Source organism: Drosophila nasuta, chromosome X (assembly GCF_023558535.2).
Source record: "Drosophila nasuta strain 15112-1781.00 chromosome X, ASM2355853v1, whole genome shotgun sequence".
Classification (NCBI taxonomy): Eukaryota; Metazoa; Arthropoda; class Insecta; order Diptera; family Drosophilidae; genus Drosophila; species Drosophila nasuta.
In genome coordinates, this window is record NC_083459.1 from 29,516,606 (window position 1) to 29,543,848 (window position 27,243).

A 27,243-nucleotide genomic window follows, 5' to 3' on the forward strand; every position below is an offset into this window, starting at 1 on the left:
AATTTCATGCGCAGCATAAACTGGAAGTAATGTAAAAAACTGAACTTCATCTGGCCAGCTGTTTTGTTATTTTTCTCAATGTCTAATTGGCACAAACGATCTATCGATTTTTTCTGCTGGCCAACAGTGAATTAATGATTTAACCAATCAAAAGATATTTATACATAATATTAATTAATAGGGTTGCAAAAAAATGTATGTATTCATAATTATACCAAAACAAAGTTAATCAGTTTTCAAATATGTATGATATTCGTTATGTATGATATCGATATTTGAAATGTCAGATGCGCAAATGTAACAGACACATATTTAACATTATCTTAACAGTCAGTACTCGAGTAGTTGGCAACAGTTCTTGTGAAAAATCGATGACTTCTAAAGCCAAAGAACGAAAGGTGAATCCTATTATTTAACATTATGAGGGCACTGCAATGGTTAGAAGAAATTATCCAAGATGGCGATTAACTTTTCACAAGGTATGAAGAATGTCGCACATTTTCCAATGTATTTTGAAAATATACCAAAATACCAGGCAAACACATCGATACTAGCTATAAAAAAAATGTTATCGTTTTTAACATCGATAGATTGTCTATCTCGTAGCCTTTCCAATGAAAAGTTAGCACTCTGGTTTCAGTGTTCAAACAGTGCAGACGATTATTAGCAAGTGCAATATTAAGATAAAGATAACTTGAATTAATTTATAGTGCGTCAAAGTAAATAAAGGTATGTACATATACATATAGATATAGAAATAGTTATATATAAATAGTAGTATATAAAGAACTCTCTAGAAACACATCAATTTATATTGATATTCGTTGATTAATAACTCACCACAATGCAGTTGCAGCAACAAAAGAGAACAAAGAAAAATGCCCACAATACATGCACACAATTGTTGTGTATCTGTGTATTATGGTAATGATTAGTTACTGCAGAAAATACATCTGCAGTGCTAATTTAAATTTATTTTGTTCATTTCCTGTTTTGCAAAACGGGAAGTGTAAATATAAATATAACAAAGAAATGAAAATTTCTTGTTGACGCATACGCATGCAATATGCGCATTTGAAACGCCATTTTTTTCATTCGACTTCAAAATGGCGACAAAGGCAATGGAAAAGTGCAGTAAAGTGGAATGGTGCATACGCATATACTAGTGTGTATGTGTTCTGTGTGCATCGTATGGGGTTGATTAGAAAAACCGATTAGTCATCGTCTGGCATTGAAACGAGTGGTGAAATTAAGAGTCGATAAACATTTTAGCACCCGTTATGTTATCGCAAAGTGCTCAACTAATATTAACTGTTGGGTCAGGGGGGCCGAGACGACGCCAATGCTCTAATTAACAAAACTAGGTCACGACGCAGAAAAAGTTACTGCGCACTTTCTTTTCCAACCCAGTGTTGTATGTATTCAAAATTACCAGGAAATATAAAATCCCCCACTTGGAAAAACAAAAAAAAATGAGTTCCAAGAACTATCCATACGATTTTCTTTCCAAATTTATGCAATTAAATTATTATAATCGTAATTCATAAGCAACAAATAAATTAAGCCTATAGTATTTATTTACAAAGACCCCAACGGCAATCGACTTTTATAAATAAATTTGTGTATTTACCCTTATTTTTTTTAAAGGAACAGGAAATATGCAGATCTTTGTAAAGACATTGACTGGCAAGACCATTACCTTGGAGGTTGAGCCCTCTGATACCATCGAGAACGTCAAGGCCAAGATCCAGGACAAGGAGGGTATTCCCCCAGATCAGCAGCGTTTGATCTTCGCCGGAAAGCAGTTGGAGGATGGTCGTACCCTCTCCGACTACAACATCCAGAAGGAGTCGACCCTTCACTTGGTGCTCCGTCTGCGTGGTGGCATGCAGATCTTCGTCAAGACCTTGACTGGTAAGACGATCACCTTGGAGGTTGAGCCCTCTGATACCATCGAGAACGTCAAGGCCAAGATCCAGGACAAGGAGGGTATTCCCCCAGATCAGCAGCGTTTGATCTTCGCCGGAAAGCAGTTGGAGGATGGTCGTACCCTCTCCGACTACAACATCCAGAAGGAGTCAACCCTTCACTTGGTGCTCCGTCTGCGTGGTGGCATGCAGATCTTCGTCAAGACCTTGACTGGTAAGACGATCACCTTGGAGGTCGAACCCTCTGACACTATCGAGAACGTCAAGGCCAAGATCCAGGACAAGGAGGGTATTCCCCCAGATCAGCAGCGTTTGATCTTCGCCGGAAAGCAGTTGGAAGATGGTCGTACCCTCTCCGACTACAACATCCAGAAGGAGTCAACCCTTCACTTGGTGCTCCGTCTGCGTGGTGGCATGCAGATCTTCGTCAAGACCTTGACTGGTAAGACCATCACCTTGGAGGTCGAACCCTCTGACACTATCGAGAACGTCAAGGCCAAGATCCAGGACAAGGAGGGTATTCCCCCAGATCAGCAGCGTTTGATCTTCGCCGGAAAGCAGTTGGAAGATGGTCGTACCCTCTCCGACTACAACATCCAGAAGGAGTCAACCCTTCACTTGGTGCTCCGTCTGCGTGGTGGCATGCAGATCTTCGTCAAGACCTTGACTGGTAAGACCATCACCTTGGAGGTCGAACCCTCTGACACTATCGAGAACGTCAAGGCCAAGATCCAGGACAAGGAGGGTATTCCCCCAGATCAGCAGCGTTTGATCTTCGCCGGAAAGCAGTTGGAAGATGGTCGTACCCTCTCCGACTACAACATCCAGAAGGAGTCAACCCTTCACTTGGTGCTCCGTCTGCGTGGTGGCATGCAGATCTTCGTCAAGACCTTGACTGGTAAGACCATCACCTTGGAGGTCGAACCCTCTGACACTATCGAGAACGTCAAGGCCAAGATCCAGGACAAGGAGGGTATTCCCCCAGATCAGCAGCGTTTGATCTTCGCCGGAAAGCAGTTGGAGGATGGTCGTACCCTCTCCGACTACAACATCCAGAAGGAGTCGACCCTTCACTTGGTGCTCCGTCTGCGTGGTGGCATGCAGATCTTCGTCAAGACCTTGACTGGTAAGACCATCACCTTGGAAGTGGAACCCTCTGACACCATCGAGAACGTCAAGGCCAAGATCCAGGACAAGGAGGGTATTCCCCCAGATCAGCAGCGTTTGATCTTCGCCGGAAAGCAGTTGGAAGATGGTCGTACCCTCTCCGACTACAACATTCAGAAGGAGTCAACCCTTCACTTGGTGCTTCGTCTGCGCGGTGGAAACTAAATTTGAACACAAGAAGGTGCTGCGATTATTACTGACTTCGCTTAGCAACCTTTCGTCGTCTAAAATGTATTCACAGTAATTAATATTCCATGTAATTCGCAAGTTAATTGATAAAGATATATTCAATGGTAAAAATAATAATAAAATTCATTTGTGTGCATTAAAAAATGTGTCTTATTGTTATTTGGGAAAGACCTAAGGAGCAATGGGGAGCAGTAACTAACAGTCCCAAGTTTACAGCGACTGTTTGATGTTTGATGAGATTTGACCTGTACTGGTTTAACTACTTATTAAATCAAAATCTATAACAAAAATATCATAAACAATCATTTATCAAGTGCTGTTAGTTCTAACAGTGATATTCAAACATCTGATTGACTGTTAGTTAACATAACAGTCCCAAGTTTACAGCGACTGTTATGTTAACTAACAGTCAATCAGATGTTTGAATATCACTGTTAGAACTAACAGCACTTGATAAATGATTGTTTATGATATTTTTGTTATAGATTTTGATTTAATAAGTAGTTAAACCAGTACAGGTCAAATCTCATCAAATCCTAAGGACGTATTTAATGTAGTTCACATTTGAATAAACGTTTTGGTGAAACCTTGACGCTGTCAAAAATTAAGTAAATATTATAAAACAAATTATTTGTCGTTCGTTGTGAATATTTAGAATAAAATAAATTAGAAGTTTGCTTTGAATTTGTATAACACAAAAAATATGTAAATTAATATTCGTATAATATATTTTGGTATTTTCCGGCGCAAATTATTGGAATGTAGTGCGGAATATTTTGAAAAGCGAGTTGCGGTCACACTGCCAGCGATTGCAGGCATCCACAGATTGTTTTACTACACACTGCAGTTAATTTAATAGCTACAACTTGATCAAAATGAGCAAGGAAATTAGTTTGGCCACCGTTAAGGAGCACAGCAAACCCAACGATCTGTGGATTGTGATTGACAATAAAGTCTACGATGTGACCAAGTTCCGACTTGAAGTAAATAGAACGCAATATACAATTCGATTTACGCATTCACATGATGTGTTCACCTCTCTACCTATCTCTTTCGCTCTCTCTCTCGCTTTAGCATCCTGGTGGCGAGGATTCGTTGACATCGGTGGCTGGAACCGATGCAACCACGGATTTCAATGATGTGGGCCACAGTGCGGAAGCACGGTAACAATAAATGCAATTCAATTTGTTTGATTTGATAATTATTTTGTATTTTTTGTGATTTTAGTGAGCTACTAAAGAAATTCTATATTGGCGATTTGGCTGCCAGTGATATTAAAAATAAGAAGCCGCCAGTTGGGTGAGTTTAAAGTCAACGAGCGAACAATTCAAGAACATAACCAACAAATATGAATCGATGTGCGATTAACAAAGCATTCCAAGCATGACTATAAAGCTGCATTCCATTTAATCAGACAACAACAGCAACAGCATCATCATCATTGTCATCTAATTAAACAACTAATTATCACAATCTCTAATCTGCTGCATGACTCAGCACGCAAACTTGGAACTGGTTTATTCCTTTCTATTTCTCTTTCTCTGTCTTTCCGCCTCCCCTTGCATGCCCTCTCTCTTTTTTCATTTGCTTTGCTCTTATCCATTGTACATTGATTCGCAACCAAACAAAATTTCCAGTGATTGCGATTACATGTGGATGCCATTAGAAAACGCCATTCACAATGCATGTGTGGAGCTCAAGTTTAATGCATTTTGAAATTTGCCCAATTCTTAGTAATATTTAAGGAGTATTAGCATTTAATATGAGACTTTCGTCTGGATGTTTTTTTTTACTCAGCAAGTGTTTTTTTTTTTAGGAGTTTCTTTAATAGCAAATGTGCATGTTGCTGGTGGCATTCAAATTGTACTTTAATTGGTTTACTCTAGGTTATATTTTTGCGAGCTTCACAAATAGGCGTTAAATTGGATGCTATTTTAGTTGTTAAGCTATTAAAAGCATAGCCAAGGTCATGAAGGACAAACATCTATGCAGGTTTTATTGGGTTAGTGGTAAGAAACTGTTTAAAAATATTAACTTGTATATGTCATATGTTTCTTCTTAAAAAACAAATCAATTTTATAGATTAGTCTCACAACTTTAAGGGAATATAACGAAAAATAGTAAGGACCACGAAATTAGTAAAACTTTGCATCTAAATTTGATTTGTTAAGAAACTCAAAATTAGTAAAACCTTGCATTTGATTTTAATTTTATTTGCAAGCTACAAGAGTTTCTCCAGCACCAAGGTGCGATTCTACAGGAGCTAAGCAAAGCAAAGGATCTTTATACAACTCATTTCTAGACTAGTCGTAAGTGTGCAGTGAACATAAATGTATATAACTGTATTATATACTATATTTTATACTGTATTATATACTATATATCAAGCACTTATTGCATGTTATTTCTCGTTTTTTGCACGTCTCTCTCTCTCTCTCGGTTCGTTTATTTCTTCTCTCTTATGCTTGTTTTTGCAAATTCTCTTTTGTTTCTCGATTGTTGGAAATAGTGCCACGCCCACTACTGACACAAGTGAATGCGGTGTTGATGCCACGCCTCCTGCTGCCCCCAAACAATGTTGCATTTTGCATTAATCCGTTTCCACATTTCCTAATCCTCCTCCCCCTATCCCCTTATTATTACTAATTGATGATCCCAAATGATATATTGTTAAATATGTTTTACCTCTTCTTTTCTCTTTGTGATATTCTTGCTGCAGTTGCAGAGAAATTGGCATCGCTGTGGGCGCTATTTTATTGGGCATGGCCCTTGTCTATGTGATCAAGCGTGGAACGGCCAAAAACTGAAGAACTGACGATGATCAGCGGACCAAAACAAACAAACAACTTACAATAAACAAAAAGGATATTATTCAGTGTGTGCTTAACCTCATTCCGTGCTGACCACAGAACAAACAAATAGTCGTAAAGTTCTTTGATATTACATTTGTAAAGCTTGTTGATATTTGAACAAAAAAAAAATACGAAAACGATAAAAATAAAGCCAATACGCTACGTTATTATCGATAAAAATCTGTCTCTTTCTAAGCGGTGTCATGATATCGATAACGCTGCTAAATTTACCATTACCATATTATCCATCTCGCTCTTCCGCATGAAAGGAATGCAGTTGCATTTAAACAGCAAGGCGAACAAATAGCCTCAGCCTGTCTCATCTATTTCGTTATTTAAATAAAATATAGTAATAACAAAAGTTGTATTTATCAGAAAAAAGTTGAAATTTATTTCATCTTTGCGGCTTTTCATTTTCTTTTGCGCAACCCGCTCACAACAGTATTTTTAGTTTTTGTTTTGTTTTTTTTTGCAAACATTCGCCGATCAAAACTGTTACTTAACATGGCGCTGTTAAATTTAGCATACGGCTTAACATGCCTATGTAAAATACATGTTATGTGTGTGTGTGTGTTTGTGTGTTGAAAACATATTTTTTGCAATAATATTTACGTTTTATTTGTTGTTTGTATATTGTATAATAATATATATATAATATTAATGCTTGTTTTCTTTTAGGAGTTGCGTTTGTTGTTTTTGAGTTGTCCATTTTTTGCTTAATATTTGTTTTGTGAGTGTACAAGAAGTGTGTGTTTGTTTTGTTTTTGTAATATACTTAATGCCTTATGTATATTTCTAGTTTTTGGTTTTTGCGTATAATTAAATCCTCCTCTCTCCGCCAATGCCAATGCCCTAGCTCTAGTTCTCATCGTAGAGGGGCGTGGCATCGCCCAGATTCATGGAGTGCGGCGAGGTATTTGTGCGCGGCGTGCTGCGCACCGATGACTTGGAAGTGCTGCCACCTCCCACTGCTCCACCTGTTGCTCCACCAGCACCAGTTGCTCCACCAGCCGCCGACGATGTGGCAACGCCACTGGCGGCAGCAGCAGCGGCAGCACTGCGACTGCTGCTGCTTGTGTGATACTCATTGGTGGGCGTGGAGCCAGCGCCGAGGCCGAGCTGTGACGATGAGGACGACGATTGCTGGGATTGCGACTGCTGTGATTGTGATTGGGATTGCGATTGTTGTGTGGTGGGCTTGCGACGTGCCCACGAATCGTTGGCCAGCTGCCAGTCGAGGTTCTCTTTGGCACGTTGCTGCTGATGTTGATGCTGCTGCTGTTGATGGTGTTGCTGATGCTGATGCTGATGATGTTGCTGATGACTCTGACTCTGATGATGATGGTGATGATGGCTCTGATGATGACTGCTGCTGCCGCTGCTGCTGTACGCATTCGGTGGCGCACCCATGTCATAGTAACGTGGCGTCCCGCCATAATGTTGCTGTTGCTGATGGTGACGCTGCTGCTGCTGCTGTTGCTGCTGATGATGGTGCTGACTGCTGCTCGACTGCGAGCTGGGACTGGGCACATTGTGACCATATCGGGGCGTCTGTGTGCCATGCGGCGTATAGGGAGTCATGAACGGTGTCTGACCGCTGGGCGTATACGGTGTATTGATGTGGGCCGCAAAGCTCGGTGTGCTCCCGCTGCCATAGGGATGATGGGACATCGAATTGCCGCCACCGCCAGAATTGTAGCCGCCGGCCATGGAATGCGATAGGGAGTAGGCGCTGCCACCGGAACTATTGCGGAGCATATGATCACCGCCGCCCATGCCGCTGCTGCTGCTGATCCCGCTGCGCGGTGTCCCGCCCGAGACGCTGCCAGCGCTGCTAAAGGCGCCACTGCCGCCGCCGCCGCCTCCCAAGCCGCTCAGCGAACTGAGCGACGCAATGGCCGGTGGTCGCATCAGTCCGCTCGGTGTATTGTTGCCCGCCGGTGTGCTGGACTGGACAATTGAGCTGCTGCTGCTCGTGTGCGTGGGCGCATCTAGCCAATGCTCCTTGAACCAGCGCAACAGACTGCTGACCGTATCAAAGATTTGGCCACGAAAACGATAACCCTCCGGCATCACGGTGACGTACTCGTGTCGCACCTTTGTCTTGGGCAGATAGGAGAGTAGGAATTTCCCCGGCATGCTCTTTGATGCGCTGAAGAAGTAATGTATCTTCTTGGGATCCCGTTGCTTCTCCTCGCGCAAAATCTGTTCCATAAAGTCGCGCTCGTTGACATTCTCGGGCGCCGTATTCGGTTTATAGTATTTGTATTGGAGGAGTTCGCGTGCCGCCACCGCCATGGGATTAATGTGGCGAGCGATGATCTCATCGAGATCCTCAAACTCTTCGGTGCCAATCCACAGGCTGCGACCCAAACTATAATCATTCTCTTTGCCCTCCTCACGCACATCGATGTGCTGGAAAATGTCATCGGCCACCTTCCAGGTTGCGGTCAAATGATCCTTGGACTTGCTGCTCGGTCGCAACGCAACCTCACCCTGATCCGCTTCCGCGAGCATTGCGATCACTTCCGCATACGATTTGTTGAAGAAACTCGGATGCGCGATGACACGACGCGCGTAGGTTTTGCGTTTCATTGCCTTCGCCTTGGCGTCGGTGACTTTGCGATTGTCGAGCTCCTCGGTGACGAAATCGTAGAAGGCATCGCGACGCGGTCGCCACTCGTTGTTCACGTCCTTGAGATCGGCCGTCTTGCAACTGCAATCGACCGAGAACCGATCGATGTCAATTTTAATGATGCGCACGTGTATCGTTTGCGAGACCCGAACACGTTCCTCCGGATTGCGCACCTGTTTATCCGACAGATTCTTGATGTGTATGAAACCCGGCAAACCGTTTTCGAGTCGCACCCGCACACCCGACGCTTGACCCGGACAATTGTTGTCATCGAAATGATTCCACACATCGGAGAGTTCGGGGAAATCATCCTTATTACAGAACGGACACTGCCAGCTATCCGTATCCTCGATGCGCACCGGATTCGCGTGGTCCAGTTGATCGCCCTGCGGCCGACGATAAGTGAAACCCGTGACCATTGCCGTCACACATTTGCCCACATAAAACGAATCGGGCGTCTCTTTAGTTAACATATCGAAGAGCTCCTCGCTGCTCGGTTTCGTGTACGCCGCTCGATAGTCCTTATACAGACTGCTCAACTCGTTGCGTATGTCGTAGAGCGTAATGCTCTTGCTGCCGAATCCCTGACGTTCCAGCTCCACCGCAAATGCATCCAGATCCAAGTCCTTGAGTCGCTCCGGTGACTCGAGTATCTCCTCCAAAGCACCGGCCGGATTCGTTTCCTCATCGTCGTACTCCATGGCATCGATGGCCATTTTGCGCGCCCATTCATACGTCTCGGGATGCACTCGGGACCCGTCCAAGACCTCTACATACGCCTCGGTGCTGTCGCCCAGCGAACTCGTATCGATCTTGATGAAGCCACTGCAATTGATGAACACCTTCGGTCCCAGATGGCAAACCGTGACCAACTGTGTGCGATTCTCGAGCCGTTGATTGCTCTGCTTCAGGAGTTTGAGCAACGCTTGACCCTTGCGGGGTCCGAGGCCGCAGATGTACTGCAGCAAATTCACCGTACGCGAATTTTGCACCATCATATTGATGTCGAGTCCCACTTCGCTCGTCCGATTAATGAACTCCAGACTGAGTTGCTCCAACAGCAGTTCTCGGGGCACTCGCTCCTGCAGCGGATGATAGCGCAGACACAGGATCTCATCGTCCGCATCGCACAGCTGTGAATACTCGACGAGGGGATCTTGCATTTTGCGTGCCAGCGATGCGGCTTGCTTCAACAGCGGCGGATATTCTTTGAAATCGGCTTCACCCTTCTTCGAGTTGGCATAGATTTTGGCCAGCTCATTGTCGACAATCTCGACCTCGATGGGTGGAAATTGTTCGTTCACCTCCAGATCCTTGAGTATCTCCCGTATGTCCGTCTGCAGCATTTGTGCATCCCGCGACTCGGCGCCAATGACCACAATGTGTGGCTTCTTCGATTTGATGAAATCACTCAGCTTGCGCAAATCGGCAATCTTTTGCGCCTTCTCCTCGGCGTTGTGCGAACTCTTGCGCTTGAGGATGCTCGGCAAGCGCAGATAATCGCTAATATCACCCTCGACGCTGGCGACAGCACAAAACGCGGCCACCGCCGGATCCGGATCGTAGGCCAAACCCAAAGCCCGAATGCCACGCAACGTGCTCCACTCCTCGGAGTTATGATGCTGGGGCAACTCGGGTTTATACGGCGCCACCTTCAACCATTTGTAGAGCTTGGCGATGCACGAGCGCAACACAAACTGTTGCGCCTCCTCGTGCAACGTGGCACGCAGCTCTTTGATCAGATCGGGAATAACCCACTTCTTAAGCGCTAACTCAACGCATTCGGCACGCAGCGCATTCCACTCGAGCACATTCGTGGCGAACTGATCGAGATGATACAATTGTGTGGCATCCGTAACATAGTCCGTGGGCTGGCCATTGGCATTCGCATTGCCCTCGAACTCATCGAGGAACGTCAGCTCCAGCAGTTTCTCCTCCTCGGCCATCAGGAGCTTGATGAACTGATCGCCAAAGAGATCGCCAACCGGTTTCTTTGCCACATACTTCATCGAATAAACGGGCGAGTTCTCATCGATCAGGACCATGCCATTCTTGGTGGGTCGGATATTGAGACGCGCCCGATCAAAGTACACCTCACGCATCGTTTTGCGCAACAGCGGCTCCTGGGCCAATTGACGGGCAACCACATATTTGGCAGCGTGCAGCACCTCGTCGACGGTCATGAAACGGGGCGAGAGATACTGCTTGGCCAGATCGGTGGGACTGAGACTCTCCTGATTCACCTCGTTGCGCTGATAATTGTCACGCAAATTCTCCGCAAACTGTTCGGGCGTCAAGCCCACGTGCTTCGCAAAGCCACAGATGCCCGCCTTGCGGAACACCGCATAGGGACTGCTGTTCGGTGCCTGTTTCAGCTGTTCATCGGCGGCGAGCTGGAGTTGTTCGGCCTCCTCGAGATCGAGGGCATCGCTATTGGGTTGTTCGCCATCGGCATCGCTGTTGTTCGCCGCCCTTTTGCGTGCTTCGCGTCGCTCTTGCAACTGTTTCCGACGCTGTTCCGCCTGCATTTTGGGCAACTCATGCGAGTAGTTGAGCAGAAAATACATGTGCACATCCTTCAGCTCTTCCATCGATTGCACATCGTTCAAACGCTCAAAATCACTGTCCAACATCAGCCGAACATCGTCGGGTAGCGGTTTATCGGGATCATCGCAGAGCGTTTCCAATTGAAATTGTCGCATCTTCTCAAACAAGAGTTTCAATTTGCGTTTCCGCTCGTTGAGCTGACACCAACGTTCGTCGTAGTAATAAACCTTCCACAGATCATCGATATTCAGCTCGGGTTTTACGTACTCCTTGCGATAGAACGCAATGAACGGCACCTCCAACTGTTGATTGCGCAGAAACTCAAGCGTTTGCTTTATCTTACCCACAGCCGTCGGTGGTTTGCGCATCTTCTCCCGGTTATCGGATTTCTCTTGCTCCGAAACGGTTTGTTTGCAGAACGCAAACCGATAAATCCAATTCGCCTCATCGTCCAGCTCATGTGAACCCTCCGGCACCGGTGTGACGGGCACTTGTCGGAGCTGCATCCGTTCAGGAATATCGGTTTTGCGTATCTCATTGTCGAGATCGGTGAAATGTCCGCGTTTGAGTTCGCTCGGCTCGTAAATGTCGAAGATGGTCTTTTTGGTCGCCTTCTTTTTGGGGGCCTTCTTCTTTTTCGCCGCACGAAACTCATCGCCGGGCAAATCCTCGTCGTACTCATCGCCCTCGGACTCGTCCTCGTATTCGTCCTCCTCGGGCTTGTAGAAATCATCGTAGTCAAAGTCAACGCCAAAGATGTCCTGACCCTCCTGCAGCGAGCTGTATTATGAGAAGTAAGCAAAATGGCACTTGAATAAAATTGTGTCAGAGTTTCTTAGAGACAAATTGACACTAAATAAAAATGTGTAAGTTTCCTTTTAAAACAGGCAAAGAAATTACCACTAAATAAAAGTGTGTAAGAACTTTCTTGCGAGACAAATTGTCACTTGAATAAAAGTGTGTAAGAATTTCCTTTCAAATCTTACGAGACAAATTATCACTAAAAAACTTTCTTGCGAATCTTGCGACACAAATTGACACTAAATAAAATTGTGTAAGTATTTCCATTCTAATCTTGGACACAAATTGTCACTTGAATAAAAGTGTGTAAGAATTTCGAGTCTAATCTTGGAAAGAAAAAACTTTCTGGCAAGCAAGGCTTTAAAAAAGTTTTACCAATGCGCGAATTGTTAACAAAAATACATCCTAATCTTGCCATAAACTATTTTGGAATATTTAAACACGAATTTCAAAACAATTATAAGCTAGTTTTCCTTTGGAACTTAATTTCCCAATACCATAAAATTCCCCAGCAAAATACATCTTTAAACAGCTTGCATTAATTAACCTCGAACAATTTATAAGACATTGGTCAACTAAGGAAATCACCTGATAATAGAAATATATTCTATACTAATAGAAAATGGAAAAATATTTGTATGTATGCAGAGATTAAAATAACTAAATACTAGATAGATATTGTAATATACAATATGATTGAAATTCTAGATAAATAAATGCAATACAAGCTCGTAAATTGAAACTACAGAAACCTACATTCGATAGACAAGCTTGCCGGTATAACATATTACATAAATTCCAATCTAATCTATAGGATTACAAATTGTATTGCACAATAAATTGAACATCACTTTCTCGAAAACAAATTTCTATACAAAAACTAACTAAATGCCATAGGAGATAATCAAGTAAATGGCAAGCTGTATTTTACTTCAGTTTGCACTTAAAAATCAAATGATTTTATCGCTGACTGACACAATACAATGTAATGTAGATTAAACTAAGCACAAAACTGCCATAGAAAGAAGCTTAACCATAACTATTCGACTCTCCACTTGATTTTCATTCTATAGCAAACTATTTTGAGTGACAATTTAGTTCAAGTTTCATCCTTACTAAATGCTACTTACGCATCTGTAAAGATGGGCTTGCGTTTCTTTTTTCTTTTCAGCAATGGGACGTCCATTGTCGTCCACAATAAAATCATCGGCATCGGACTCGCTGTCCTCGTCATCAAAGGCATCCGCCTCACGAATACTGCGCTCACTGCGTCGCTCTATGCTCTGCTATAAAATCGATTCATAATTAATCATTTGCATATGATTTAAAATGTTGTGCAGCTTACATCATCGTTCTCATCGAAGAGCTGCTCGGCGATTTGTTCACGTGCCAATCCCTCATCCACGTGCTGTTCCTCGCCATCGCTTTCGTTGTCATGAATGCGTCGCAGGCGCTTGAAACGTTTCTACACCAAGAAAAACGAAAACAAATTCAATTAACTAATATTCATTTATCAACAATTTGCTCTCTACACTTACCCGACGTTCGACTTTGACGCCCAAATTCTCCTCAATCAGATCATAATCATCGTCCTCTAAACGATCATCCAAATCATCATCTTCGTGCTTTTTTACGTTTCTTGCCGCTACCTCCACCGCCCTCTTCATCACCACCACTCGCTGTGTCTGAGTCATTGTCGCTGCCGTCGTCCTCCTCAATGGGATTGTCATCAATCAGATCCTTAAGTTCTTCGCGCAAGCGTTCATCATCATCTAAACAAAACAGAAATTTATTATTGCATTTGCATTCATTTTATTGATTTTTATAGTTTTTTAATTTTTAATAGTTATCCAGATATTTTATAAGCATATTTTAAATAAGTGTGTTCGTAAGCTGTCTGTCTGTCTGTCCGTCTATATAAATGCCTAGATCCAAAATATTAAAAGAGCTAGAGCCAACAAAGTTATTGACAATAGCTTCTACGAGAATTACCTTAACTTTAAAAAACCAATGAATAATAATTGCAGTTGCAGAGCGCTAAATAAATTTAAGTTTTACTCAATTTTGTAAAAATCGTTTCCGTATTTCTCTACTTTCTAAAAAGAAACATTCAGTACGGTTGGTTACAAACTTCATAATTATGTAGAAAATCAAATATAAAGCAAAAAAACATTGCCAAATATAAAATGTGTTAAAAATTGCAAGATAGAGTATCTCATAGTTCAGTAGACTCGACTATGTTTTAGTTTTCGTTTTTGCTTTTTTTGCCTTGCCCAACACGGGCTAACAAACATAACCTCAAAGTGGTAAACAAAACGTCGACACCTGCGCGGCCCCCAAAATGCATATAATGTGTTTATATACATAACTATATATACATATATTCGATAGTGCAACACTGGGAAATGTTTCTTTTTTTCTTTGGTTTAAGCAAAAGCGAAGGGGAAAGGTAAACTGATTTAGCTGCTTGCAGGCGGGCAAAAAAACTACAAGAGATTTTTGCGATTGCGAAATTAGGCGGGAGTTGTTTGTGGTCCACAGACAATAGAAAAACACACACGAAACAAATACATACCTTCTTCCTCTTCACTGCTGTCGGAGACTGCGGCTTTTAACTTTTTCAGCTTTTTGCGTTCATGCACATCCAACTCTTCCTCGTCCTGTTAAATTGAAAAGAAAGAAGAAAAAAATGCATTATATATATATATATGTCCTCACACATACACTCGTACACACACGCGCAACACACGCAAACCGACGAGAGCAAGCGAAATAATTTAGCATTTAGCGCGGCGGCGGGGCGCTAATGAAAAAATGATGCAAACAAACATACCTCGGATTCTGAGGCATCGGAGTCCAGAAATTCAGCCATTGTAATAAATTAAATAACTAAATTATATGCTAAAAACGAATTTAACTAAAATGAATACACAATAAACGTCGCTTGCAGTGTCACAATAAAAAAAAAAAAATTTGCTGATCAAGAAGCAGAAACGTCAAAACGTTGTGTGCACAGCCAGCAGTGTTGGAAAAGCGCATGCCGCTCTCTCGAAAACACCGCACTCTATACGATAGTTATCGATTGTAATCGTAATGTACAGCAGAACAGCGTGCCGCTCACCGGCATAAATCAGTACCAATAGTAATCAATGCGACCATGTTCTTTTAAATTTTTTAATAAAAATATTAAGAGAACATTTTGAAATTTGCTAGTTTTAAATCACTTGAATAAATTTGAATATTACAAAAATGTTGAAGATATTCTCTAATTTTGTTTTTAGTAATAAAAACGGCAACCAAAGCAAAACGAAATACTAGCATACATTCTCAAGTGTGACCAGCTGCAGACTTAGTCACTTGGTATATTACCGACGTAAAATAGCGTATTTTTAAATAGAACTTGCGGTCACGCAACAAGCACACGACTCGAGCGATAATAAAAATAAAAAAGCGGTTCGTGTGTGCGGCGCGCTCGCTTGTTAAATAGTTATAAACACAGCTACTACCTACTACTATACTATATTAAAATAAATAAAATTAATTTTTTTTGTTGTTTATCGTTCGCTTTCAACGCGCTACGTTTTAATACAAAATCGGCTTACGCTCAAATCTGAAGTGTATTCCCATTACTGCTTCCAAATAATTCTATCCTGTGGCGGCCTCTGGTGTTTGTAATAAATATATATTTTTTTCGGCGCGTTTATAGTGCGTAGGTGTGTGTGTGTGTTTCTCGCAACTCGTGTTGTGCCTGAGTGTGTGTGTGTTTTTTTGTTGTTCTGTCGTTTTGCTCCAGAATTCCATGAAACGACAAAAATATGCAAAACATTAACTAAAAAAATTCACAATAGGAGAATTGTTACAAAAAACAAAATTATAACAGCCAGTCTAAACCAAAAAAACAAAAAAAATACCAAATAGAGAACAGGCTGTCATCATAATATAAAAGAAACTCCGCGCAGCATGGACATAATCAATAAATTCAGCGGTGCATTTTGGAGCACGCACATTTGGCTGCCGCCAAATACGACATGGGCAGATATTGCGCCCGGTTCGCGTCCCGATGTCGTTCATGCCGACTATCGGCATTTAATTTGGCCAATTCCGCTGGCCGCCGTCGTTATGCTTGTGCGTTACACATTGGAGCGGTAAGTGCAATGAATTTCTCATTCATCATTCACCAAATATCGACATTACTTTTATCGAAAAATACATACGCCCTTTTTTTTTTCATTCCTTCTTTTCCCCATTAAACTTATGCGGCGTCTGTTTGTGTGTGTGTGTGTGTGTATGTGTGTGAGTGTGCTAGTTCCCATTGACCGCATCACTTCGCTTTCCAGCACACGGGCACACCTACACTCCACTCACACACACATACATAAGCATTTGGTTGTTTGTGTGTGCATTGTGTGTGCAAGACGCCGTCACACACATACACATACACGCAAGCGTGCATATTTTTTTTAAGCCAAACATAACCTCACGTGGAAACGCCCAACATTGTATGCGTGTGTGTGTAGTGTGTGTGTTTGTGTTGTTGCCTTGCCTTTACTTTGCAACTTTATGTTTTCCTTCATCCACTTCTTCAATTTCAATTCCACAAACAAATAGCAACAACAAGAGCGTTAATAGGGTCACACTGTGCGCTACGATCTAATACGAATACGAGAGAATCTCAATTTCCCACAATGTACACAAAATATACGGATACACATACCCTCCCCCTCCCCCTCCTCTCACTCTGCTTAGTTACAATGCTGACTAATTGTTTAGTTAAAAAAAAGAGAGAGAACAAAATAATGCTATTTGTTTATTCTTGTATGCATTATACGAACACTAGCATTAACAGTAAGAACACTAAAAACAGCAGCGGACGCGACGGCTGCATGTGATTTTTTTTTGTTTTATGTATGCCGCACACTGGGCTCGAACTGTGCGAAAAATGAGAAAGGCATAAGTTACTTACTTCTCCAAGTAAAAGGAAATTGATCTATTTACTGTCAAAAAAATATATTAATTTTTCCGCTGACTGAAAAAGTTGTATTCAATGTTATTATTTACTTAATTTGCATTGTTTTCAATTTATAATATAAAATTCCATACTTTGTCTTGAAAAATTTCAATTTCAATTGGTTTCCACAGTTCCTTTCTAATTTGTAATAACTAAGCAGCTTAGCTTATTGTATCACGCCATGTAAAATGTTCTGCTTATCATCATTACCTATGCTTTTTTCAATAAACGAATTCGAAGATAAAGAAGAAATTATTTGAATTCGATTGCACTAATTTAAAACAACAATATAAATTGCTGAGTACAAACTTGTTGAATTTATTTACTTTGAAGGACTCTTTTTATTTGTCTCGCTTCATGTAATTGGTGTAAACGGTTTTACTTATCATCATTTTAGTTAATCAGCCAATGAATGAACCGATAGATAAAGAAATTCTTTGGATTTAATGGCTGTAATTTGAAATCAAATTCGAATTGTTAAGTACAAAATTTGGTTGCAACTGAAAACTATTTGTAATTGTTTTAAAATAACATTGTTATTCAGTTTTGTTTGTTTTTTTTTATGTTGGGGACTTTTTAAAGAGAGGGGAGAGCACGGTTGTGGTGTCGCTTTTTAATTTTCGTTGTCTCTTGGTCAATTAGTCATTTGGTTGGCTTATCATAAACATTTGCTATATGAATGATGGGACTAATTTGTGGCTTGATGACAATAGCATTCGGTGTCAGTGTGCAGCAGACCATTTGTCGCTTTTTGGGCCAGCACTCTTAACGTTTGTTTAGCATACAACACACACACAGACACACACACACAGATGCAAAGATCTACATACGTGTGTTGCGTGTTAAGTCGCCTGCATTTTGCATGTAATTAACATAATTACAAGTGTTCACGTGAGTTTTTCGCTAACCACCACACAAACACACACACATACATGCATACATATGTACGTACTTACATACGTACATATGTCATTGTTTTCCAGTGTTTCCACACCTGCAGATTAAATGTCAAATGGCGCCAACTTGAGGTGTTTTTTTTTTTTAAATTAAAACCCTATTTTTTATTGACGTCGAAACAGCAACTAACACTTAAATTTTTATCATGGCAGTCTGGTTTTTGGTTTTTAAATTCATTTTTTGGTTTTTTACATTTTTACTGATTTTTCTAAGACTTAAACGAGAATTGACTTTCAGGGTCGTTAAGCAAGCATTAATTGTGAATGTGTGTGTGTGTGTGTTTCTTTAGGTGTGTGTGTGTGTGTGGCATCGACAGAAATTGAATAAAACTTTGGCGCCTTCGTTGTTTCCTCTTCTGTTCTCTCTTTTAGACACAAGTTGTTGTTTTGTTGATAAGATTTGTGTGCAAGATTTACGTAAAAGTGAAATAAATTTGATAATGCTCGCTATCGCGATTACGTTATGACCATGTATGTGTGTGTGTGTGTGTGTGTGTATGTGGGTAGTGAGAGTGTGTGTGTGTGTGTGTGTGAGTCAGCAGTGACTCAGCTTTCGTTGTATTCCATTCTTGGATTCTTGTATCCAAAACATTGTCGCACACTGGAATGTTGCAAACCTAATCAAAATGACAAAAGCAGGCCAGCAAACACATAAAAACACCAACACACACAAACAGTTTACTTTGTGTGTGTGTGTGGGTATGTGGGTATACAGCGATTACGTATCACACACAAAGTGCGATATAAATTTTAAAGTTCGCTATTAAAATTGGCCTACCTAACATACACACACACATACACATACACAGACAGACAGATAAATGCTCAGCCGCAGTCGCAGTCGCATCATTTTAACAGCTAAATCTAATCAGGGTCAGTGAGCCGGCAACAACAAAAATCCCCATACATGCGCTTGTAAGCGCGTGTGTGTGTGTGTGTGTGTGCTTGCTTGCTTGGGTTTGTAAGTGTGGCTGCACTTTTTGTATAGTATTTGGCGCATCTTGTCACTTCAAATTTCCAAGAATACAAATACAAACAACAAACACATAAATCACACATACAACGAGCGCATACATGTGCAAACATGACACTTGTAGTTAAAGTGTTGTTGCCTTTGCTTTTGGTCTTTTGCTCTCTGCTGTTCTCGTTAGTCTAAATCCAAACTTGTTTTACTGTGCTGCTTTATTTTATTTTCATTTTTTTTTATCGCTTTTGCCGATTGCTGAACAACAGCAAAAGGCCAAAAAGTGCACGTGCTTTACGCACTTAGAAGGTCACACACACACACACACACACACGCGCACATTGAGCATAGCGCTGGTGGTGTGGAGTGGGGGGTGCTTTAGAGTGCAATATGTTAAATGTCCAATTAGCATACATATCATTCATCTTTTGTTTGCTTGCTCGTTTTCTTTTATTTCTTTTTTTTTTTTGTACTTTTGGGGGTATCAGCTGTTGTGTCCGCGGCCTTTGAACAGCGCAATCGATAACGAAAACGTTGATTCGAAATGATGTTATTATCGCCGAGAGTTGAGCGTATTATTTTGGCTTGGAGATGGCCCGAGACTAAGGCATGACTCATGCAATCAAAATGAATAACATCAAAAACATGCATACGTTAATATGTATGTATGTTTCCTTTTTTGTTTTTGTTTTAATGTAATCGTCCAATCGCTTGCGTGTGGAATTATCGCCGGGCAAAAACAAAACAGAAATTAAGGGCATGAGTCTCCCTGTGTAATTCGCCAAAAAAAAACAACAACAACAACAATGAAATAACCACTGCATGTTGGTTGCTTGCTGCGTCTGATAAGAGCGAGCAATTGCTCACTCGCCTTGCAGCTAGCTTGGCTCGTTGAAGCGATGTAATAATGTGTGTACACACTTTTGCCGCATTTGCTGCAGGGTCCAGTGTTGCTCTACTCGCCTTTTTTCGCTACAGAATTTTAGCCTTTTTCTTGATAAGCGATAGCCATTTTTAGAGATTTTAAGTATGTCGAGCCTCTTTTGGGCGCAGAAAAGTACTGAAAAATTAAGCTGAAAAGTAATATTAATATCTTTCTATCTTTTATTTATTTTTTATTTATTTATATATAAAGCATTATTTGTCTAAAGAATGGGACTGATAATAAGCCAGAAACAGAGATGTTGTTTTCCGCATATTATCAACTATAATTGTTGCATACAAATAGATAAAAGAATTATTTTTTTTTAGAAGAATCTTCAATTTTAGCTATATAAAAGCGCATTTATTCCACCTATATTGGGCATTTCACCTATATTGGGCATTTCTTTTAAATAGATAAAAGAATCATTATTTGAAGTTATAGCTTCGCTTCTGTTTTAGCCTTTTGTTTATTAGCTGTTACAGCTACTATTTGTGGCATCGCTGGTAAGGCCCCCGTTGTGCTTTGTCAATAGGAATGGTTAAATAATTGTGGCATTTATCGCTAATTGCTAATCGAGTAACCGCACTTACACAAACATACAGTCATAGAGGTAACGTAACTATTATTAACTGCACGCACATCGATAAACGATAAACGCCGACTGGGACAGACTGTCTGATTGTGTATTAGTAACATCACAACATATATCGTTATAAACAGAAAGGAAAGATGAGGATGCGTATTTTTAAATGGTTTTAGGCAAAGACGCTTATCGGAAACCTCGCAGCAATTTATTGCGTAGATACATGTGTTTGATAAATTGCTGATCGTCGTCATGGAATTCAAATTGTATTAGATATTCCCGACAGAACGTGATGGCGGCAAAACCAAATGTATTTAATAAACCCAAAGATGACATCCATATTCAGTTGGTTGGGTTCCCGATTAGAGCCACCTGGCGTTCACGGTAGATCACCAGATCATCGTTCAAAAGTGATAAGTATTATTTATTTTTCGTACTCATTTCGTTATAGTCAAGACTTGCTACTTATGATTTTTGTGCTTGAATTTCGTTAAAATCAAATTTTCAAGGTTGCTTTGTTGTAATTATTTGTACTTGCTGTTGTATTGATTGATTGATTAATTGACAGCTGCAGGAGCTGAAGCACGCACCCATAATGCTTCCTAGAAGTGAGCATTCCGAATTCTAAACATGTCGCTCCAAACGAAAAATGTTCAGAATTATTTATGTATAAGCGGGCTTTTAATAGCAAACACGCCCCAATACACATGCTCGAATATTTATTCGTATATTTATGTTGGCCTATGCGGGTTGCCAGAGTAAATTCAATGCAATATACACTGTGAACCAATTGGATACATTTGCAATTGCAAGCCAATTGGTAATCCAATATCACTGAAGTGACAATGTCCAATTGGTTGTGGTTTATGTTGCAGTTCAATGACTTGGAATGATATGCGATCAAAACTGTCAAACAATGCTTCTTGATTCTATGCCCAATGCGCGCTGTTGCCAAATTTCAGCATTTTACCTCCACTCCGCGTTGTTGCCAAATTTCAGCAACTTTCTTTACAACACAATGTAATCATTAGATTCTTAGCGATAAATGTAACTTTAAAAATTAAATGCAATTTATATTCTCTACGTATAGAAGAGCATTCATTAGTCGATTATAGCTACATTTGTATCATTTCCTGAACTTGAACTTGATTCAAACTGTTGTGCTGAGCTATGCGATATGGGTCATCGGCTGAGTAATGAACTTAAATGTGCAGTAAATCAAAATGAAATTCAAAATTAATTGGAAATTAACGTGAAACCAGAACGAGCGCTAACCGACTGCTGACCCTTTGACCTGCCCCCATCTCCATATGCCACCATGAAATGGAGTTGTATCGATCAGTGCTTCCTTAATTGCAACTATGGTTACGACTCGCGTCTGCTTTGCATATGAAATTAGTTGGAAAACTGTAATCGAGTGAGTGCACGACTATGAAATACCCGCACCCATCTCTGATGTGTAGAGGAATATAAAATATAGAATTATATATAGTTTTAGTAAACGTTTATTATGCAAGGCGAGATTCTAACTCAACTTGAGCTTCTAAAACTTGTGTCTGAGATTTCAAACGTCGTTTATATGCTTCGCACTAACTTGTAATACCCTTCCACTCAATCCAATTGAGTGCTGGGTATAAAAAAAAGGGGGAAAACCAAACCAATGAGGCTGAAGCTGGAACTGATTTGAAATGCCAGACGCGCAAGCTGGCAAGCTGGATGTAAGGGATTGTGATATTGAGGGAGCGTTTCGAGTATTGAGACGACTATTGTTATATTGGGGACTGGCCAATTTCGTTTTCATTAGCAAATTAACTTCCGAAATGCGTCGCAGCTGCTTGCTAGAGTACATAGTCGCAAAGTTTGAGATGTGTTCGTGTGCCTGGCACACACTTGATTATGCATGGGCGCTAGCATGCGAGCTGTCAACGACATCGAGACATCGACAATCGACGCGGGCATCACATCACATCAATTTCTTCTTCTTTTATCCATCCAGCAGCTGCCGGTTGCCATGGAATTCGTGCTGAATTCAAATGGGCACCAGAAACAAAAAGAAAAACCCATAAAAAACAATGTCCGCAATTTATAGGCACAAATTTTGCAATTTTTGGCCATATTATAATTCTTGCTTAGCCAAATTTCGACTCTTTCCACTGCGCGTTGTTGCCAAACTTCAGCATTAAGCTCAACTATGCGTTGCTGTCAAATTTCAGCAACTTTCTTTAAGCTGTGGTGCTATAAATAACAAAGTTGGCAAAAGCATAATTGAAGAACATCAAGAATTTAATGTAAAAGACTGCAAAATAAAACGAGATTCGAGGTGTCGCTTAATAGCTTTAGTTGGGCTATAGCTCTATTTACAGAGAATGAAAGTACTTACATAAATGAGTAGAATGTGAATGTAAAAAGCTGATTTTGTAGTCCGCCAGTTCTTTTCTTCATTCAAAACTAAAAGATATTATTAATAGATATTACGAATCCAGTTTGGGGATTGACAAGTTAAACTCCGCATGACAAGTAATTCTCTTTTTTTATAGTATATTATCTTTCACTGCCTTGTGTGCAACAAAACTTAATGATTTGCCTAGTTTTATGAGTTGATAGCACCATGAAATTTGTCGGTCAAATGAACTAATGCTGATGGGGTGGTTCTGGTATTTCACAAATTACCATGTGTATTACTTTTTACGGTCGTCGAGTTGATAAATTTGTGCAAGTCAAGATATATTTGCAAATCGCCTATATCTGAATATGCCATAAATAACTATCGAGTGATGTTGACACTTATATTTGTTTTGTTGTTGTAACTCGTTTCAGCTTTTGGATATCGCCAGTGGGTAAATCGCTGGGCATACGTAGCTCTAGACCTAAGAAAGCGGCAAATGTTCCTGCATTAGAGTCGGCATATGCCAAGTCAACCCGCTTGGATCACAAATGTGTATGTGTATACTATCGCCTAACAATCGATAAATCGATTAATAACTTTTACATTTTATAGCTGGCTCCGCTGGCGAAGCAGGCGGACATGAGCGAACGTCAAATTGAACGCTGGTGGCGTCTGCGTCGTGCTCAGGATAAGCCATCGACTCTGGTCAAGTTCTGTGAGAACACATGGCGATGCATCTACTATCTGTATAGCTTCATCTTTGGCGTCATTGTGCTGTGGGACAAGCCCTGGTTCTGGGATGTCAAGAGCTGTTGGTATGGCTATCCTCATCAGGTGAGTGGAAAACCGTTTGGCAGATAGAAATTGATATTTCTTTTTTGAGCTAGAAAGAATCTAGTAAATAGACAAATACCAAATAAATAGCATTTGAATTGAATCAAAATTAAAAAGTAAATAGACAAATACAACATAAATAGAATTTGAGTTGAATCAAAAATGTTTTTCCAAATAAAATTAAATCAGTATTTTGGAATACATTTTTTTTAAGGAACAAAAATCTAGTTAATTAGGAGAGTACAAAATAAATAGCATTTGAGTTTAATCAAAAATGTTTTTCCAAATAAAATAAATGTGGAATTTTGGAATACATTTTTTTTAAGGAACAAAAATCTAGTTAATTAGAAAAGTACAAAATAAATAGCATTTAAATTTGATTAAAAATGTCGGTTCAAATAAAATAAATGTTGAATTTTTGAATACATTTTTGTAAGGAACACAAATCTAGTAAAATATGAAAATCTAGTTAAATAACAAAATAAATAGCATTTAAATTTATTGCAAAATGTACAACGCCTTCCAAAACTGTTAAAAAGAGAAAATCCGAAGAACACGCTCTCTTTGCATGCGCCAGCGTTGCCACCTTGTCACAACTCGTTATTCTTGTATTTCATTGCTTGATTATTTCAATTGCAGTCGGTGAGCAACGACATCTGGTGGTATTATATGATATCGATGTCCTTCTACTGGTCGCTAACTGCCACGCAGTTCTTCGATGTGAAGCGCAAGGACTTCTGGCAGATGTTCATCCATCACATGGTCACACTCTTGTTGATGTCCCTCAGCTGGGTGTGCAATCTGCATCGCGTTGGCTCCCTCGTTCTCGTCGTCCACGATTGTGCCGACATCTTCCTGGAGGCGGCCAAACTAACCAAATATGCCAACTATCAGAAGGTCTGCGATGCCATCTTCGCCATCTTCACCGTCGTCTGGATCGTCACTCGCCTGGGCTTCTATCCGCGCATCATCTACAGGTTCACAATTCATTTCTTTCTTTGATCGAGTGTGTTTTGGAATCAATCCTAACTTGATTCTCTTTCGTTTTGCAGCTCATCTGTTGAGGCACCACGAATTCTGCCCATGTTCCCAGCCTATTACATTTTCAACACGCTGCTCTTGATGCTGCTCGTCCTGCACGTCATCTGGACCTATATGATTCTCAAGATTGTGGTCGACTCATTGCAAAAGGGACTGGTAGGTTTCGAACCCTAGTAGTTCAACGTTTGATTAGCCTTTCCCAAATAGTTGTTTAATGGAATTGAAACAGAAACTTATATGAGAGCAGAATATTTAAAAAGGGCAGTTTTTTGTACTTTAGCAATGCAGTTAAAAGACTATATATATGTATGTATTATTTTTTTAATATTTATTAAGTCAAGAACCTGTACAATAATTACGTTAACAACACAGGGATTTTAAATGAAAATTAATCTACATGATTATTAAGTAGCAAGTGATTGTAATGTCAATGAAAGAGCAACTATAACTTACAAGCTGTAATTAATTTACAATGTTCAATGTAATTCGTTATGGGCAGATCAACAAAGTAATAGAAAATCATAGACTGAACTTCTTAAATAGTATTCATTAATAGTTGAGAGAAAATGTATAGAGAAGTTTTCAAATCAAATTGATAATAATCATGACAGACATAAAAACAAAATATTATTGGTCTTCCGAGATATTATTCGTTAATAGTTCAAAGAAAATATAGAGACAAGTCATCAATAACAATAAAATAGCTATTGTGATCTATATATACCATATATCATATAAATTGATTATCTAAGCTTTGAATAACCAAAATGTAATGTAGTTTTTTGTTCTTCAGTAATGTATTTTGAAAAATATTCATTTATATGGCGCTTTTAATTATTATTGTAATGATAGAAATATAATATAATAGAATAGAATATAATCATAATAGACAGATCAACACAGTAGTAGAAAATCATAGACTGAATCTTTATAAATGGTATTCATCAAATAAAAGGTATATTGATCTATGAATAGGTAAATCTCTGAAGGAATTTATCGCGTGCGACACTTTTTTAAGTAAAAAAGACAAATACTGAAACCATTTTAAAAATAAGTACAGTTTATTCGTATAGCCACCATATTTAGAGCTTAGATTGACTTAAGGAACTTTTCCTGTTTTACGATAAATTATAGATGTAAATTTGTTAATTTTTCGGTTTGTGTGCGAATTCGTTCATATCTTAAAACAGAAAAATAGTTCCAAAATCTTTCTTTTGCTTTAATTAATGTGCTAATCCAGAGCTATAGGATTTATCTTTACTCAAAATAAAACAATGCTCTGGCACGCGACATTTCCACCAGAGAATTACCCATATTATACCTATACATTACCATATATGTATATACCTATAATATAATGTACTCATATATTGTATATCATAAAAATTGATTAACTTGGTTTGAATAACCAAATGCTATAATTTTCCCATTTCGTATCGTATATTTAATTGGTACACTATAATTATTGAGTATAATCAGTGCCTCTCTTTCTAACTTGTGTTTTACCTACAAGTTAGAAAGAGAGGCACTGATTATAGAACTCTCTTCTGTTCTGTTTTGTTCTGTTATTAGCTTCCTTCTGACATTGCTTCTTTATTTCATTATACAAGTTGATGTAGAAATACTCAATAACTAGTCTTAATTACCTTTGTAAATTATGAATGCTAATTTTGTGAAGATGTCAAACAACTGTTTTGCCAAGTTCAAGTTTAATGTTTTAGCTTTAACTTTAAACTTTAAAAGAAATGCATATTTATAATTGAATTTTCGTTGCAGATGTCCGGCGACATTCGGTCGAGCGATAGCGAGGATGTCACAGATAGCTCAGAGAATGTGCGCGTTGCCAACGGAGGCTCAACGCGTTCCAAGTCAAAGGCGGCAGCCGCAGCTGCTGCAGCTGCAGCGGCAGCTGGAGGAGCCGCAGGATCGGGAGGCGTCACTCAGAGGAAGGTGAACAACCACACAGCTGAGGGAACGGCGGCGACGGCAAAGTAAGAAACTTTTAACAAGGAGGAGGAGTCCAGCAGAAGGAGGAGGAGAAGAGAAGCAGGAGGAGCAGGACTAACAGACAAACCGAGACCAGTAAAAAAAACAAGCATAAAACACAAGGAAACGGATTAACACCAACACCAACAACAACAACAGCTAAAGAAGAAACAACAAACAAACAAAATGAAAAAAGAAAAACAAAACGAAAAACAAAACAAACAAAAACCAAACCAGTTGAGAACGTTTTTTTATGTTAATTATTATTTTTTATATATTATAAAAAAAAAAGTATATAGTATATTTTTTTTTATGAAAAAAAAAACCAACTAAATTTGAATAAATGCGAGCAAATAAAACGCAATTAGCATTTCAAATTATTTATTAAAACCAAAAAAAAAAACAAAAACGAGAAAAAATGAAAAACAAAAATAACAAATA

General features: G+C 39.8%; 4 protein-coding genes across 5 annotated transcripts; 3 read left to right on the forward strand and 1 right to left on the reverse strand.

Annotated features, from left to right (window-relative positions):
* The first annotated feature begins 602 nt into the window (after positions 1 to 602).
* LOC132795480 (polyubiquitin-C) lies at positions 603 to 3,428 on the forward strand. The gene is made up of 2 exons (XM_060806214.1): positions 603 to 729; positions 1,648 to 3,428. Exon 2 carries the CDS (start codon positions 1,659 to 1,661, stop codon positions 3,258 to 3,260), a length of 1,602 nt encoding a protein of 533 aa, XP_060662197.1. The 5' UTR covers positions 603 to 729; positions 1,648 to 1,658; the 3' UTR covers positions 3,261 to 3,428.
* Positions 3,429 to 3,896: 468 nt separating this feature from the next.
* On the forward strand, positions 3,897 to 6,190 carry LOC132796644 (cytochrome b5). Of its 2 annotated transcripts, none has more exons than XM_060807890.1 (4): positions 3,897 to 4,267; positions 4,359 to 4,447; positions 4,512 to 4,583; positions 5,794 to 5,904. In XM_060807890.1, the coding sequence occupies exons 1-4, from the start codon at positions 4,160 to 4,162 to the stop codon at positions 5,876 to 5,878; spliced, it is 354 nt and encodes a 117-aa protein (XP_060663873.1). In that variant the 5' UTR covers positions 3,897 to 4,159; the 3' UTR covers positions 5,879 to 5,904. The 2 variants fall into 2 exon arrangements, with proteins under 2 accessions (XP_060663873.1, XP_060663872.1); XM_060807889.1 differs by lacking the exon at positions 5,794 to 5,904 and adding an exon at positions 6,004 to 6,190 and having other exon boundaries at positions 3,907 to 4,267.
* Positions 6,191 to 6,497: 307 nt separating this feature from the next.
* Positions 6,498 to 15,103, reverse strand: LOC132795478 (transcription elongation factor SPT6). The gene is given in 8 exon segments (XM_060806200.1): positions 6,498 to 12,098; positions 13,250 to 13,281; positions 13,283 to 13,402; positions 13,465 to 13,584; positions 13,658 to 13,750; positions 13,752 to 13,891; positions 14,695 to 14,779; positions 14,953 to 15,103. Coding segments are annotated over 8 exon segments (5,733 nt in total). The 5' UTR covers positions 14,992 to 15,103; the 3' UTR covers positions 6,498 to 6,994.
* A 453-nt stretch (positions 15,104 to 15,556) lies between these two features.
* LOC132795945 (ceramide synthase 5) lies at positions 15,557 to 27,211 on the forward strand. Its single transcript, XM_060806913.1, has 6 exons — positions 15,557 to 16,264; positions 23,373 to 23,493; positions 23,554 to 23,775; positions 24,415 to 24,752; positions 24,828 to 24,972; positions 26,593 to 27,211. Exons 1-6 carry the CDS (start codon positions 16,080 to 16,082, stop codon positions 26,809 to 26,811), a joined length of 1,230 nt encoding a protein of 409 aa, XP_060662896.1. The 5' UTR covers positions 15,557 to 16,079; the 3' UTR covers positions 26,812 to 27,211.
* Positions 27,212 to 27,243: the final 32 nt, after the last annotated feature.

Excerpts from the sequence above, each read along its gene's own strand:
- LOC132795480 (XM_060806214.1), top strand. The coding sequence starts at position 1,659 with ATGCAGATCTTTGTAAAGACATTGACTGGCAAGACCATTACCTTGGAG.
- LOC132796644 (XM_060807889.1), top strand. The coding sequence starts at position 4,160 with ATGAGCAAGGAAATTAGTTTGGCCACCGTTAAGGAGCACAGCAAACCC. Across the intron at positions 4,268-4,358 it reads TGACCAAGTTCCGACTTGAA|CATCCTGGTGGCGAGGATTC; the intron begins GTAAATAGAACG and ends CTCTCGCTTTAG. Across the intron at positions 4,448-4,511 it reads GGCCACAGTGCGGAAGCACG|TGAGCTACTAAAGAAATTCT; the intron begins GTAACAATAAAT and ends TTGTGATTTTAG.
- LOC132795945 (XM_060806913.1), top strand. The coding sequence starts at position 16,080 with ATGGACATAATCAATAAATTCAGCGGTGCATTTTGGAGCACGCACATT. Across the intron at positions 23,494-23,553 it reads CCCGCTTGGATCACAAATGT|CTGGCTCCGCTGGCGAAGCA; the intron begins GTATGTGTATAC and ends TACATTTTATAG. Across the intron at positions 24,973-26,592 it reads ACTCATTGCAAAAGGGACTG|ATGTCCGGCGACATTCGGTC; the intron begins GTAGGTTTCGAA and ends TTTTCGTTGCAG.